General features: G+C 44.5%; 1 protein-coding gene across 1 annotated transcript in view; it reads right to left on the bottom strand.

Moving 5' to 3' along the window:
• The window catches only part of MAMDC2 (MAM domain containing 2), a 480,378-nt gene that overhangs the window by 103,853 nt on the left and 363,989 nt on the right, over positions 1-12,536 (bottom strand). Inside the window, exon 9 of the mRNA XM_069228830.1 lies at positions 9,900-10,165. Coding sequence (XP_069084931.1) covers positions 9,900-10,165 — 266 coding nt within the window. The remainder of the gene's footprint in view (positions 1-9,899; positions 10,166-12,536) is intronic.

The raw sequence follows: 12,536 nt of genomic DNA, 5'->3' as shown, positions 1-12,536 counted from the left end.
ATGTGCATCAGCATCGTCAGGTGACGGTGATGAGCACAGGCGAGAGGGGATGTTGCCGGCTACGGGACCAGGAGTGCTGCGACCACTAACAGCGAGAGACCCATTAGCCCAGAGGGTGAGGGGAGTGCCACAGGGGAGATCGGATCTTCAGTTTCATCATCTTCAGAATTCTCCTTCAGTGGACACTCTCTGGCAGTGGCGGACCCATCTGGAACTACCCCAGCACTATCTTTGTCTTCCACCCCCCTTACTACCACCACCCACCCTGTAGCTCCCCACCCAGTTGTCTGTGCCCCCTCACCCAGGAGGGTGGGCATTTTTTTCACAGCAGGCACCTCTGCCCTTGCCCCAGTCAGCCCTGCTGCCCTCAGTGAGGAGGCTATTGACCTCCTGAGGTCAACCTAACCTCTTTGGGTCAGTGGACCATCGTGAATGCCATCCAGGGACTTGCATCTCAAGTCCAACAGAACAATGTGTTCCTGGAGGGCATTCACAGTGCACTGGCTGGCCTACAGAGATCCTTTCAAGCTCTGGTCTCTGCACCAATGGCAGCCAGTCACCCTTTGTCTTCCTTCCACCCTCCATTGTCCTCTACCCAATCCCACAACCCTGTCCCCGTCCCAGACAGAGCACTCAGACAGACAAGCACGCAGCCACCTCAACAGTCAAGGGTACCTGAGTCAAACACAAGCACCACAAGGCCCACCACCAGCATACACACAGACAACACCCACCTGCAGACACACCAACACCCACTACCTGTACAGACTCCCCCACCACCCTCACTTTCACAGACACTACACCTGACACACCAGCAGACACAACACCAACATTCACTGATCCAGTCACAACTCCAATCCTACCCACAGTCAACACAATAGCAGAACTGCAGACATCCACCCCAGTCACCACATTTGCAGCCACCACAACCAAAGGCACACCCACATGCAGCACATCCACCATACCTGCAGTCACCACCCCAACAGACACTCACACATCCAGCACTGCATCTCCCAGCTACTCCCCCCTCCTCCCAAGACACATAAACGCCCACACTCACCCACCAAACAGACACCTAGCACACACAAGCCTTCCTCACACACACCTGCACCCAAAACATCCACCAGGACACCTCCTACAATCACTCCCTCTCCCTCCGCTCTCAAACCTGTTTACCAAGTCAAACCAAGATCAGTTTCCATCCTAAAGTCTAGCACTGCCACCTCCAAGTCCTCCACTGCCCCCCCTGCAAGTACCCATGCCCCTACCCGCCACAAAGTCGACCCCTCCAAAGTGATCCCAGCCCTCCCCTAAGCCACGTTCGAAGACCCCATTTCCCAAGCCCAAAGACCCCCTTCCCAGACCTAGGCCCAAACCTCCACCTCTGCTCCTCCCCCCTAATCTGTGAGGTGCCTGCCTGCCCCCTTTGTGCCCCTACCCGTGGAGGTAATTTAGCAGTCAGGAGTCAAGTAGGGGCAGTCGGATATGCTAGCTGTGCATGTTGCACTTTTGGTTTTGGGACTTGCCTAAGGCCTTTTATTATTATGAATACTGATATCTAATCCGTTCTTTGAATTATTTTTTGACATACATCTGGGCCAACCAGTTGTTGGTTCCAGCGTTACATCTTTGTCCTGCCTTTCATTCCTCATGGCTGTTATGGTCTTGCCTGCTTTATATTGTGTGTGAGTGTGTTATGTGTATATTGTGGTTGTGCTACCTGTTGTGTTTGAGCTGCTTGTGTGGGTGTGTGCTTTGCATTTCTCCCGCAGTGATGGCTGGGTATGGTGTGTTGGGCATGTATGTGTGAGGGACATATATTTAGGTTGATATTGTGTGCATTTATTGTGTTGGCTTTTTTTATTTGGAGTGTGGTGTGCCCATGTGTGGTTGTACTGTGTGCGTGTATGGTGATTGGCATGTCTGAAACGCTGTGTGGTGTGTTTGCGTGGTGTGACTTATGCCTCTTATGGCTGTGTGATTGTATGTCTTGGTACAATAATGTTGTTACATTGCGTTGTATATATGTATTGTCAAGAGAGGGTCTGTGTTGTGGAGTCTTAGCAGTGCGTTTGAGGTGTTGCAGTTGTGTAGTTGTTTACTCTGCTGGTATTGTGTGTTGTTGTGTTTGACAGTGCAGGAGCTGTGTGTCTGCGGCACGGTTTTGGTAGTGTGTATGGGCAGTTTTGTGTGTCCTGAGTCTGTGCATGTGTGTATATTGCTGTCTGTGAATGTGTGTATCAGTGTAGGAGTACATGTATGAGTCGACCTCACCACCCCTTCCGGATGTGTTTGTTGTATGTGAGTCGCGACCTTGGCATTATGCAACAGTGACAGATAAGTGTGTGTACTCACGGTTGCTGCCGTCGTTGTTGGTTCCGGAGTCGTTGGGAGAGCAGGAGCAGCGGGAAGACATGTAGTTCAGGTTCCATGGCAGCACCAGACAGGTATGACTTCCTGAAGGTGGGTTTCTCCTTTTATAAAGTTGGTTTCCACCAGGGTTTCTGTGGTGGTGCGACCGCAGCAGAAACCTTGGCGGTGTGCAACTTCGTAATCTGTCCGGCGGTAACATGGTCTCCGCCGGCCTGAAGGTGCCTTCCGCTATCTGTGGCAGTCTGACCGCACTGGCAGTGTCATTGGTGGATTGGCTGTATTCTGTTGTGAATACCGCCATGGTCATAACTTGGTGCTCTTCTCCACTAGCCTATTGGCGGTATGACCACCACCGCCAACATGGCGGTCATGGAACCACCAACATCGTGCTGACCCCCACAGTCTTACATCCACACTTACACCCAGAGACACCCTCTCACACCCAGTCTCACACCCAGGCAGACACTCTCACACTCACTTTCATACACAGACACTCACTCGTACACCCACGGATCCATGTGCCACAGGAAGAATCTTATAGGCACGAGCTTGAGTGGTTATAGGAGGTAGGCCTCCAGCCAGGCCCTGTGGCCAATTCCTGTCACCCATGGCCAAAGGCTGTGCGAGAGGTGGGGTTAGGCGGTTATAGGGGGTTGGCCACAAGCCCTGCAGCCAACTCCCTCCATACACGGCCAAGGGCCGTGCGCGGCGGTGTTTGAATTAACATATAGGAATTAAAATTACTTCACGTTACAAAAACCATAGATATTTACTTAAAAAAACAAAGCCTACAGGGACGTTATAGTTAAGCTCACATCTTAAACGTAGACAACCATAGAAATTCACCAGTTATAGTTAGAGTAATCTCAAGTAACTATAACTCGTGCCCTAAGGTAATTATACTTTGCGCCCTCACTATGCATTGCTAATTACCCCACAAATTACAGCACACATGACATCTTTAATAACATTATTGATAATATCAATCTAATATTTGCAGTTACATTTCTGACAAAAAAACTGTGCATGGTGGGGCCACGAGCTATAATTACATGCAGGCCCCTCCCCAGGTTGATTTTGGCATCAGGCACCCCATTCACTTGGAGCCCTAGCATCTTATTCAAGAGGGAGAGGGCATGCAGCCCTCGCTCCCCAGTCTATTTTTGGCCCTGCAGACCCATCCCTTGGGGCACAACACCATTTTTATAGGTAGAGGTCACAGCCTTCATTTCAGGGGCGATTTCTGCCCGAGGACCCCATCTCCTGGGGCCCAGCACTTTTTCCCTGAGGTTGGGCTCCTCAGGACCTTCAGAGACTCAGGGAGAGAGGGCGGCAAGCCCCCCCTCTGCATAAAAATCTATTTTGGACCAAGGGATGTACTCCCTGGGTCCTCCAATCGCTCAGGGAGGCGGACCACGTATCACCCCAAGACCCCCCCAAAAATTTTTGACCAGAAGGGGTGTGCTTAAAAGGCCATCTAATGGATCGGTGAGGGGGCCACACACCCCTCTCCCCTTCATATTCAATGCCCCAAAGGTGGGCTTCCAATGGGCAGTATACCTTAAATGCAGCCCAGCTGCCATTTTTTTAATCCCAAAAGAGTCTCATGGAATCGCGGCATTTTTTGCCTTATTTTTCTTTTTTAGCCCCAGGATATCTCTACTTTGCCCCATATATCTTTTTTTTTAGAACTCCAGGACACTCGTTTTGATGGTCAGCCCGCCGCAACTTTGGCGGTTCAACCACCCAATTACAACCCTGACAGACTGATCCGCCAGGGGACCGCCATCCCCGCCAGGAACCTGGTTCCCAGTGTCATGACAGCAGTTGGGCTTGTAACCAGCCAGGATGGTGCTGAACTCAGCACCGCCTGGCTGATTACAAACCCTTCTTCCACCAGCCTTCACATGGCGGGGACCCCTGCCATGAAAAGGTTGGTGGAAAGCCAGGACTAGAGGACGCAGGGGGGTCCTGCACTGCCCATACCGATGGCATGGGCAGTGCTGGGTCCCCCTGCGCAGCACAGTCGGAATGCGCATTTTGAGGGTTGCTGGGGTGTTAGAATATTGCCCCGGCTCCCTCAAAGTAGCCCAGACCAATATCCTAACACTGTTCCCACTGGTCAGAACGGCAGGAACATTTATTATAATGTTCCCGCCTGTCAGCCCGGTAGGAACATTTCAATATGCTCGGGGGGACGTCACTGCTATGGTGGTGGCCTCCTCCCTGTGAGTTTGGCGGTCCCATAGTGGGACCGCCAACTCATAATGAGGCCCTAAATTCTCTAATAGCTGCCAGCAACATTTTTCTCATGTTGCTGGCAGCCATTCAGAGAGCTTGCTCTCGCTGGAGTCTGACTTCCATGGGAGCAAGATGGCTTAAAGGATAAAGCTCCCTGGGCCAATCAGAACGCTCTATTTGTTAATTGGCACTCCCAAAAGAGTCTCTGAGACTCTCCAGAGCTCAACTACCAAAATATTGAATTATTTTTTACCCTTAATTTCTAGAAAACTACTGAACGGATTTACACCAAATCCCAAAAGGCACAATCTGCGGACCAAGCTCTAGCTTCCTGTCAAATTTGGTGCCGAATTTATTGTAATTCTATTCAGTGGTTTTTGCTGTAGACCGCCCTAATGAAGTCTATGAAAGAGGCATGGGGATTTTGTGTTTTGGGACCCCCTTTTTATTTTGGGGCAGGTGCCCGCTTGAAGGGTCTCCCCGAAACTTGATATGTGCAAACTTGGCAAAAAGTAGCACCTTCTTGGAAAGCTTTGTGGAGATTCTTTAAACAGTGCCAAAGTTATTAGCAGCAGACTAAATGCTTTTGATATAGAAAAGCAGGCCTAACTATAAGTACCTAGTCTAATATAATTAGTAAACATATTAATTGTACATAATTTTAATATTTATTATTTTACATTACTACAAATATACATACAGATATATTTTCATATTAGTGCATATAAAGTATTAAAATGTTAATATAATAATGTGAAATAAATATTTGTTTTATGTTACACTATAGAGAGATATAAAATATTTGTGTGTTCATATAAGTATATATATATATATATATATATATATAGTATTAAATATTAGTGAAATATATTCACTGTACATTATATTAAATTTATTTATTAAAATATTTAACATTTACTACTTTAAACTCTATATTTAAAAATGTATATTTGTGTCTATTTTTAGACAGTATTAGTGTCAATTATATTTTTTACTTACCATTATAAGCATACGAGCAGAATATTGTAGTGAACAATATTTTTGACACAATATTTTTGTCAACTATATTGTTTACCACGATATAGTGCCAGAGATCACACAGTTTTAGCTACTGGCTTTTTCTGAAACCTTAGAGCTTTGCTAGTTTTTATTGGCGGTGCTCCTGAGAGATTTTTAGGAAGAGATTACTGCTCGAAGTATTAGATGGAGGAAATATTATGAAGGAGAAACATGCAGGCTCAATACTTAGAATTACCCCAAAAATAGAAAAGGTCCCTCGAACATTCCAATTTGTGATTTTACAAACTTAAGAGAAGCAAGTTCTGCTGAAAGAAAACTTCTCTACGATATTTCAAGACATTTTCAGTGATTTATTTCGAAATGAGAAAAGCCCCATCCTCCATAAGTCAAAAGTACTGAGCTGTTGAAGTAAACAGGCTAGAAATAAATGCATAGCCCTTACCCCCTTTGAAATTCATGAACTTAGTTATGACTTTTTAATATTCAGATAGTCAATAGTAGTTTTGTTTCAGTAGCCTTCTGCAGCTCAAGTATGTTGTTGCAGCAACCCACCAAATCGTTATTAGCGGCGTTCAGATCGAACTCTGTTATGGTAAATTTACTTTGAAGTGCTTTACAGGGAGTCCCTCATGGTAAATGTACTTTGAAGTGCTTTACAGGCTAGATCCTTGCTATTAACGCCCTGTTTGAGGTCCTGTCCTATTAAATAAAGACAAGTGTATTGAAGTGTTTTTTATAGTACGTTCAGTCTGGACTTCTGCAGGTATTTGTTTGTATTAGCTCTTTGAACTCCCTGCTCCAATGAAGAAAGCTACCACCAAAACATGATGCAGTATTTATTTGGGATACCACCACAGTCGCTTCAGTAAAACTGATTTGAGGTCTTGTCTGGCGAAGAATCTCATGAAATATTTTTTCCTTAAAGAAATTTACACTGGCACTAACATTACTTTTTATAGAATTCTCTCTGGAAGAACATACATGTCTGTCTTTCTTAAAATGTAAACTGTTTTGCATGTTTTGTAATCCATTTTTTGCAGTCGGTAACAAGTCAATGTTGTGTCACCAGAAGCAAACAGCTTCTAGAGCTTGGTGTGAAGCGCATGTTATGCTACATAGTGCAGCTAATAGGTAAAGCATAATAGATACAGTGAAAGAATGAATTCATGAATGAATAAGATTTTGTATTTTGTAAGATTCGAAAACCACATATAATACATTAAACAAAATCAGTATATAAAACAAGTGACAAATACGGAGCTATATGATGGAGCATTGTTTTTGTAACAATACATTCAATTTTTTTTACTTTCCCACTACATGGAGCCAACTGAAAGTATCTCTAACATGAGTGACATGTTTTGAAGTGGCACCCTTAAAGCAAAAGAGAGTTCCCTCGGATATTGTTCTTATCCTTTCAGTCTTCAAAATAGTTTTTGGGTATTTGCTGCGATACTCGAGTAGCTCTGGACATAAACAGAGGATATGTTCCAAACATTCTACACAAAGTTTCAAATTTGACATACATTTGTAGTATTGCTAGGGGTTCTCGTGGTCCACCAAACTGTCTAAAAGGTAAATATAGTAGTCTAAAATGTAGGTACGATTTTTTATTTCAGCATTCATATTGGTGAAATGGATGTCGTTGCATAGTAAACCTATCTATGGTACTTTCAATTTTTTTTATAATGGATTGGCATTGCTGTGTCAGCTAATCAGCAGGATATTTATATTTTGTTTTTTAGTAACCACGTTCATGCAGCTCTTGTCATTTTTACTAGTTTTTTTTATTGCGGGCAGCTTATACTTAATCATGAGATCTCTTATGTGGCATCCTGTTAGCGATGCCTTTAAATGTTGATATGTCACGTTTCTTAAAACGTTTTGTCCGCCAAATGACAGTCAATAAAGTAACTCATTGGGTCATAATGCCCAAAGTTTCAAAAGACATTAGACCTAATCATATTCTTAATCAGGGTTGTGGTATCAGGGTTGCGGCATAGAGTTCCTTAAATTAAGTAATTTCCTGATGCAAGTCAAGAATATTGGTACCAACCGAGTGCAACACACAACAGGGCTGCTGCTAATGTAGCTTGAGCTACCTTCAGGGTAAGGCCAATGGCACTGTAGAAGTATTTCACTGCAAATGATGCAATCATTTCTTCCTGCAATATTCAATGCTTTGCAGTGCAGTTATTCTAAAGGTCGGCTCCACTTCAGGATGTTGTTGATTATGTCCCCTAGATCAGCATATTTTAATATGTAATCAATTTTCTTCTAGCCAGTGTGCCAGGCAAATTTTTGCAGCATCCAAAAGACATGAACTTAGTTTTATTGATGTTAAACTCCTAGTTGTGATTGATGATGAACTCGTTCACTCTGGTAAGCAGACGCTGGAGCCCGATTTGGGATGTAAACAGAATGACAAGATCATCCACATATGCCAAATATCTCACGTCAGTGCATCACCCATGATCTGCTGCAGGGCCTCTTAAAGGACTGAAATATACTGATTGAAGAATAGTGGGGCCATACTTTATTTTGATATTTTCTTCTCAGATCTTGCTCACCATTTCAGATTCTATAAATGTGGTACACCACAACGTATACATGTATGTAACCATATAAATATTTATAAAGACATATAGCGCCATGGTCAAAACCAGGATGTACCATTCCTGTAGTCATACATTAGTCAGAAGATGGTGTGCCTCTTACATCTAATCAAGTCCTCTGTATCCTGGTGCTACATATTGTCCCAGAATAGGGAACAAAACAAGACAGTTATCACAGCCTTATGTCTCATTTTTTTCATGGAGTGCATGCAACAGAGAGGCAGGGAATCGATAGGTCCTGAAGAAGACGGTGGATCCTTTGGGCTTGTACATTCAGTTGAAAAATGTTGGTGAATGGACTGATGAACCATTATACCTCATCTTGAATCCTTTTGTAACTTTCTTTAAACCATATCAGGGGTACTCTCTAAAAAAAGGAATCCTTGAGTTTGCTCTTAGATATTTTTGTGACTGAATCCCTGCTTATGTCCAGAACAATAAATATATAAGAACTCCAAGCTTGGTTGAGTCCTCCTAGGTGGTATTTACCTACTCTGGTGCGGTGAGGATGCTGATGATGAAGCATGCCATAATAAGTAGTGGGTGAGGTGTCTTCTCCAATATCATTTGGTTACCTCCATTTGATAATACATATTAAATAGATTTGTTTAGATCTAGCCCCACAGATTCAAGCCTCTATTATGAAATTATGTTTAGTATAGCAGGCTGTGCTTGAAGCCAAATCCTCTTCCTCTCCTTTTCTGAATATATACTGTTTCATGAATCAGCATGAAATTTGGAAGACACTTAGAGTTTCAATAAGAGTTTGGCAGTCCCACCACGGTACCGCCAAACTCACGGGGAGGACGCTACCACCATGAAGGTGATGTTCCCCCCAAGCGTATTACACTGTTCCCGCTGGGTTGCCTGGTGGGAACATTGCAATACGCATTCCCACTGGGCTGCCGGCTGGAACAGTGTTAGGTTATTGGCATCAGCTTCCTTAAGTGACTGCTAAAATTGTAATGAGGCCCATAGTAAAGTAAGCCTAGTGCAATGTGTAGAACGCTCTGCGAGCAACTTTTGTTGCACACAGCTAAAAGGAATTGGGTACAGAGCCTGGTAAAATGCCATGCACAGCACAGAACGGGGCTATGGCAAGTGAATACAGTACATGGTTAAAAAAACATAAAATCCACTGAAAAACACAGTTAAAAGTTAGCTATGGTTCAGTGAACACAAGACCGAAAAAGCACTGAAATTTGCTGATTATGGTGTACAATGCACAATCTACAAAACATTTCAGCCTCCCCAAAATCCCCCACCCCCACACCCCGCCATGCTCTGTATATGTGTAACTGATGGCATGGTTTTAACCTTTTTAACAGCGCTTTTTTCTTAAACATAAAATTATTTCATAATGCACTGTAGCGATCTGAAACTTTGAGATCATGCGCATCGATTTGTATTTCTTAGGTTACATTTGTTTCATGCTGTGCAATGCATTTTGTGTGTTTGTGTCTATACGTGCCATGCACAGTACTTGGTAAACCACTTGTGCAACAAACCACCATTTTTTTTATCCTCTCCACCCTTATTGCACACAAATAAACAAACTACACTGACAGTGCGCACCTAGTCATATCAGTAGTTGATCCATGCAACGCTCTAGTACATAAGCTGCTCTGGGCACCGAATATTGGCTGTTACCTGGCATGGCATTGGTTTCTGTATGGTGACTTCAGCTTGAATCCAGACCCCCTGTGGGGAGTTAAGGACGGACCAGACTTTCTCCTGAACGACGTGATTCTCTTCAAAGACATAAACAGCGAGAGAGTCGCTCATTTGTGAAAATCCATATAAGGCATAATAAAACCGCAGACAATACTGCATGTTTCCTGGCAAAGACGGGCCATATAGACGACCAAAGTAGCCTGGCTGTGATGAAAATCTAGTGTTAGCCAGCATGAAGTAGCCTGAAAAAGACAGAAAGATAATTCACAAATGTAGAAAAACCCATAAGTAAATATTTGCATGTTGAAAGTCAGACCTACTCCAACGTTTCTAGCAGTCAGCCAACAAATTAATTCCCACCAGCGTTTATGAGAGTACTATTTTTAGAGCTCTCAGTTTAAGCCTGTTAAGAGAAGCAAGCTGTAGTATGGAAAAATAGAGTAAAGTGATGGCTGCAGGGCTGCAGCTACAAATAATTTCCCCCACCTATTTAGCATGAGGGCATGGTCTAGCATGGTCTATATCAGAGCAGAATTAGTTTTGCAGTTCGCCAGTTTGGCAAGGGCAAGACAGAAAAAAACATGAAAAGTCAATAGAAGCAAACATTTCCGGTTATCAATTTGTGTTAAGTTGGTGTTTATACTTTTGACCAGTAACACACTCATCGACTTGGAAAGCCATGATTATATTATGAGTTGCTCCCTCCACAATAGTCACAATCTTGTAACCATCAAGGTCTTCTTTACAGTACATTTACTAACTGGGGAGGGGGGTGGTAAATGTTTGCATGTGTTGGGAAGTCCGGGATGGAGAAGGATGCCTTATATACCTCTCTGCCTTTTCAGTCAGCCACAACGTTAAGAATACAATTTTATCACCTATCCGACCACACTGAGTGGAAATGTGCCTGCCGAACTGACGATCGGGGTTCCTGAAGGAACTCCCTGAACATCCTGTAATAGTGTTCACAATATGACCCACAAGAGGCTATACTTATTCTGGACAATTAAATCCCTCCCTCCACTGGCACAGGAATACAGAAAGACAAGAAAAAGAAAAAAAGATGGACAGGAGGCATGTTTTAAGGTAAATAATACCAAGGAAAAGTAAAACTCCAACCAGAAATCACCGTTCGCGTTTGGCTGGAACCTAGTTGCAATTTCAGACTCATCTCTAAGGAGCAAAGGTTGGATAAAGAAAGTTAAGTTGTCCCAGTCAAAGTATTTACGTTTTGACTTAGGGCCTCATTATGAGTGTGGCGGTCTGACCACTTCACTCCAGGCGGTCTGACTGCCACATTACAACCCTGGCAGGCAGGCCTGCCTAAAGGCGGCCGTGCCCTCCAGGAACATGGTTCCCAAAATGGTGACAGTGGCCTGAGTTGTACTCAGCCAGGGCGGCGCTGAACTCAGGGCTGCCTGGCTGATTACAACTCAGCTGACCCCGCCATGGTAAGGCTAGCAGAAAGCCAGTGCCATGGACCACTGGGGGGCCCGCCCTGCCCATGCCAATGGCATGGGCAGTGCAGGGCCCCTCCCACACAGCACCCTTGGAATGCGCACTGTCTGCTTTGCAGACAGTGCGCATTCCAAGGGTGCTGGAGCGCTACAATATTGGCCTCAGCTCCCTTAAAGGAGCTGAGACCAATAGCGTAGCACTGTTCCTGCTGGGCAACTGGGCAGGAACTGTGTACTACAATGTTGCTGCAGGTTAGACCGGTGGGAACATTGGAATACGCTCGGGAGAGATGTCACTGTCATGGCAGTGGCGCCCTCCCCACGAGTTTGGCAGTCCCACAGTAGGACCGCCAAACTAATAATGAGGCCATTAGTTTGCTTCATGGAAGTCAAAATACTTCAGAGGGCAAATGTTGAAGGCTGTACCTGATGAAGTCTACATGAATTCGGATAGCCATTGGATGAGGTCCCTCGGAAGTTGCTGGTTTTGGCAGGAAAAGCTCAGCCTGGGAAAAATAAAATTTTGCAATCGCTGAAGTCCTATTGTTGGGCAGATACTTTCACTCTTTCACCCACTCAAGATTTCTACCTATGGACTTAGTTTTTTCTTTTTAGGAACTCAAAATCTTCCAGTGGGGCAAGCCTGAAGCTGTATTCTACAAAGTCCCAACAAAATCAGATGCCTTTGCCACCAGGTCCTCATGAGCTCTAGACCAAACATTGTCTAAGTCCCAATTTTCAGACTTTTTGGGTCAGTTTTTCTTTTACTCTTCTAAGGCTCCGTGGGCCCCATATACCCTACTCCAGCAGAGGCCTCAGCAAGGTCCAGTCTAGTTCCAGTTGTATGTGATCAACTCACACTCCAAGAAAAAGGCCTTTTTCAGCTTTTGATGTCCCTATAGCAACGTCCGCCCATCTTGGAGCCCACGTACCATTGGGTACAAATGGAAGCAGGTCCAACCCATCACGTCTCTACACAGATTACAGACAGCAAGCCAGTCCTTTTCTTTTCTCACGAAGGTCCATAAAGTGTACTTAGGGTAGGCTGCGGCTTTTCTTCAATTCACGAACCAGGGAGTTGGGGTGGCACCTGGACTCTCCCTGACTGTTAGCAAAAAGTTCCTAAGGGCAAACCTTTCCACATTTGCAGCACATC

This window comes from Pleurodeles waltl, chromosome 1_1 (genome assembly GCF_031143425.1).
Source record: "Pleurodeles waltl isolate 20211129_DDA chromosome 1_1, aPleWal1.hap1.20221129, whole genome shotgun sequence".
NCBI lineage: Eukaryota > Metazoa > Chordata > Amphibia > Caudata > Salamandridae > Pleurodeles > Pleurodeles waltl.
The sequence above is the reverse complement of the archived record's forward strand: the minus strand, read 5'-3'. Positions and strand labels throughout refer to the sequence as shown.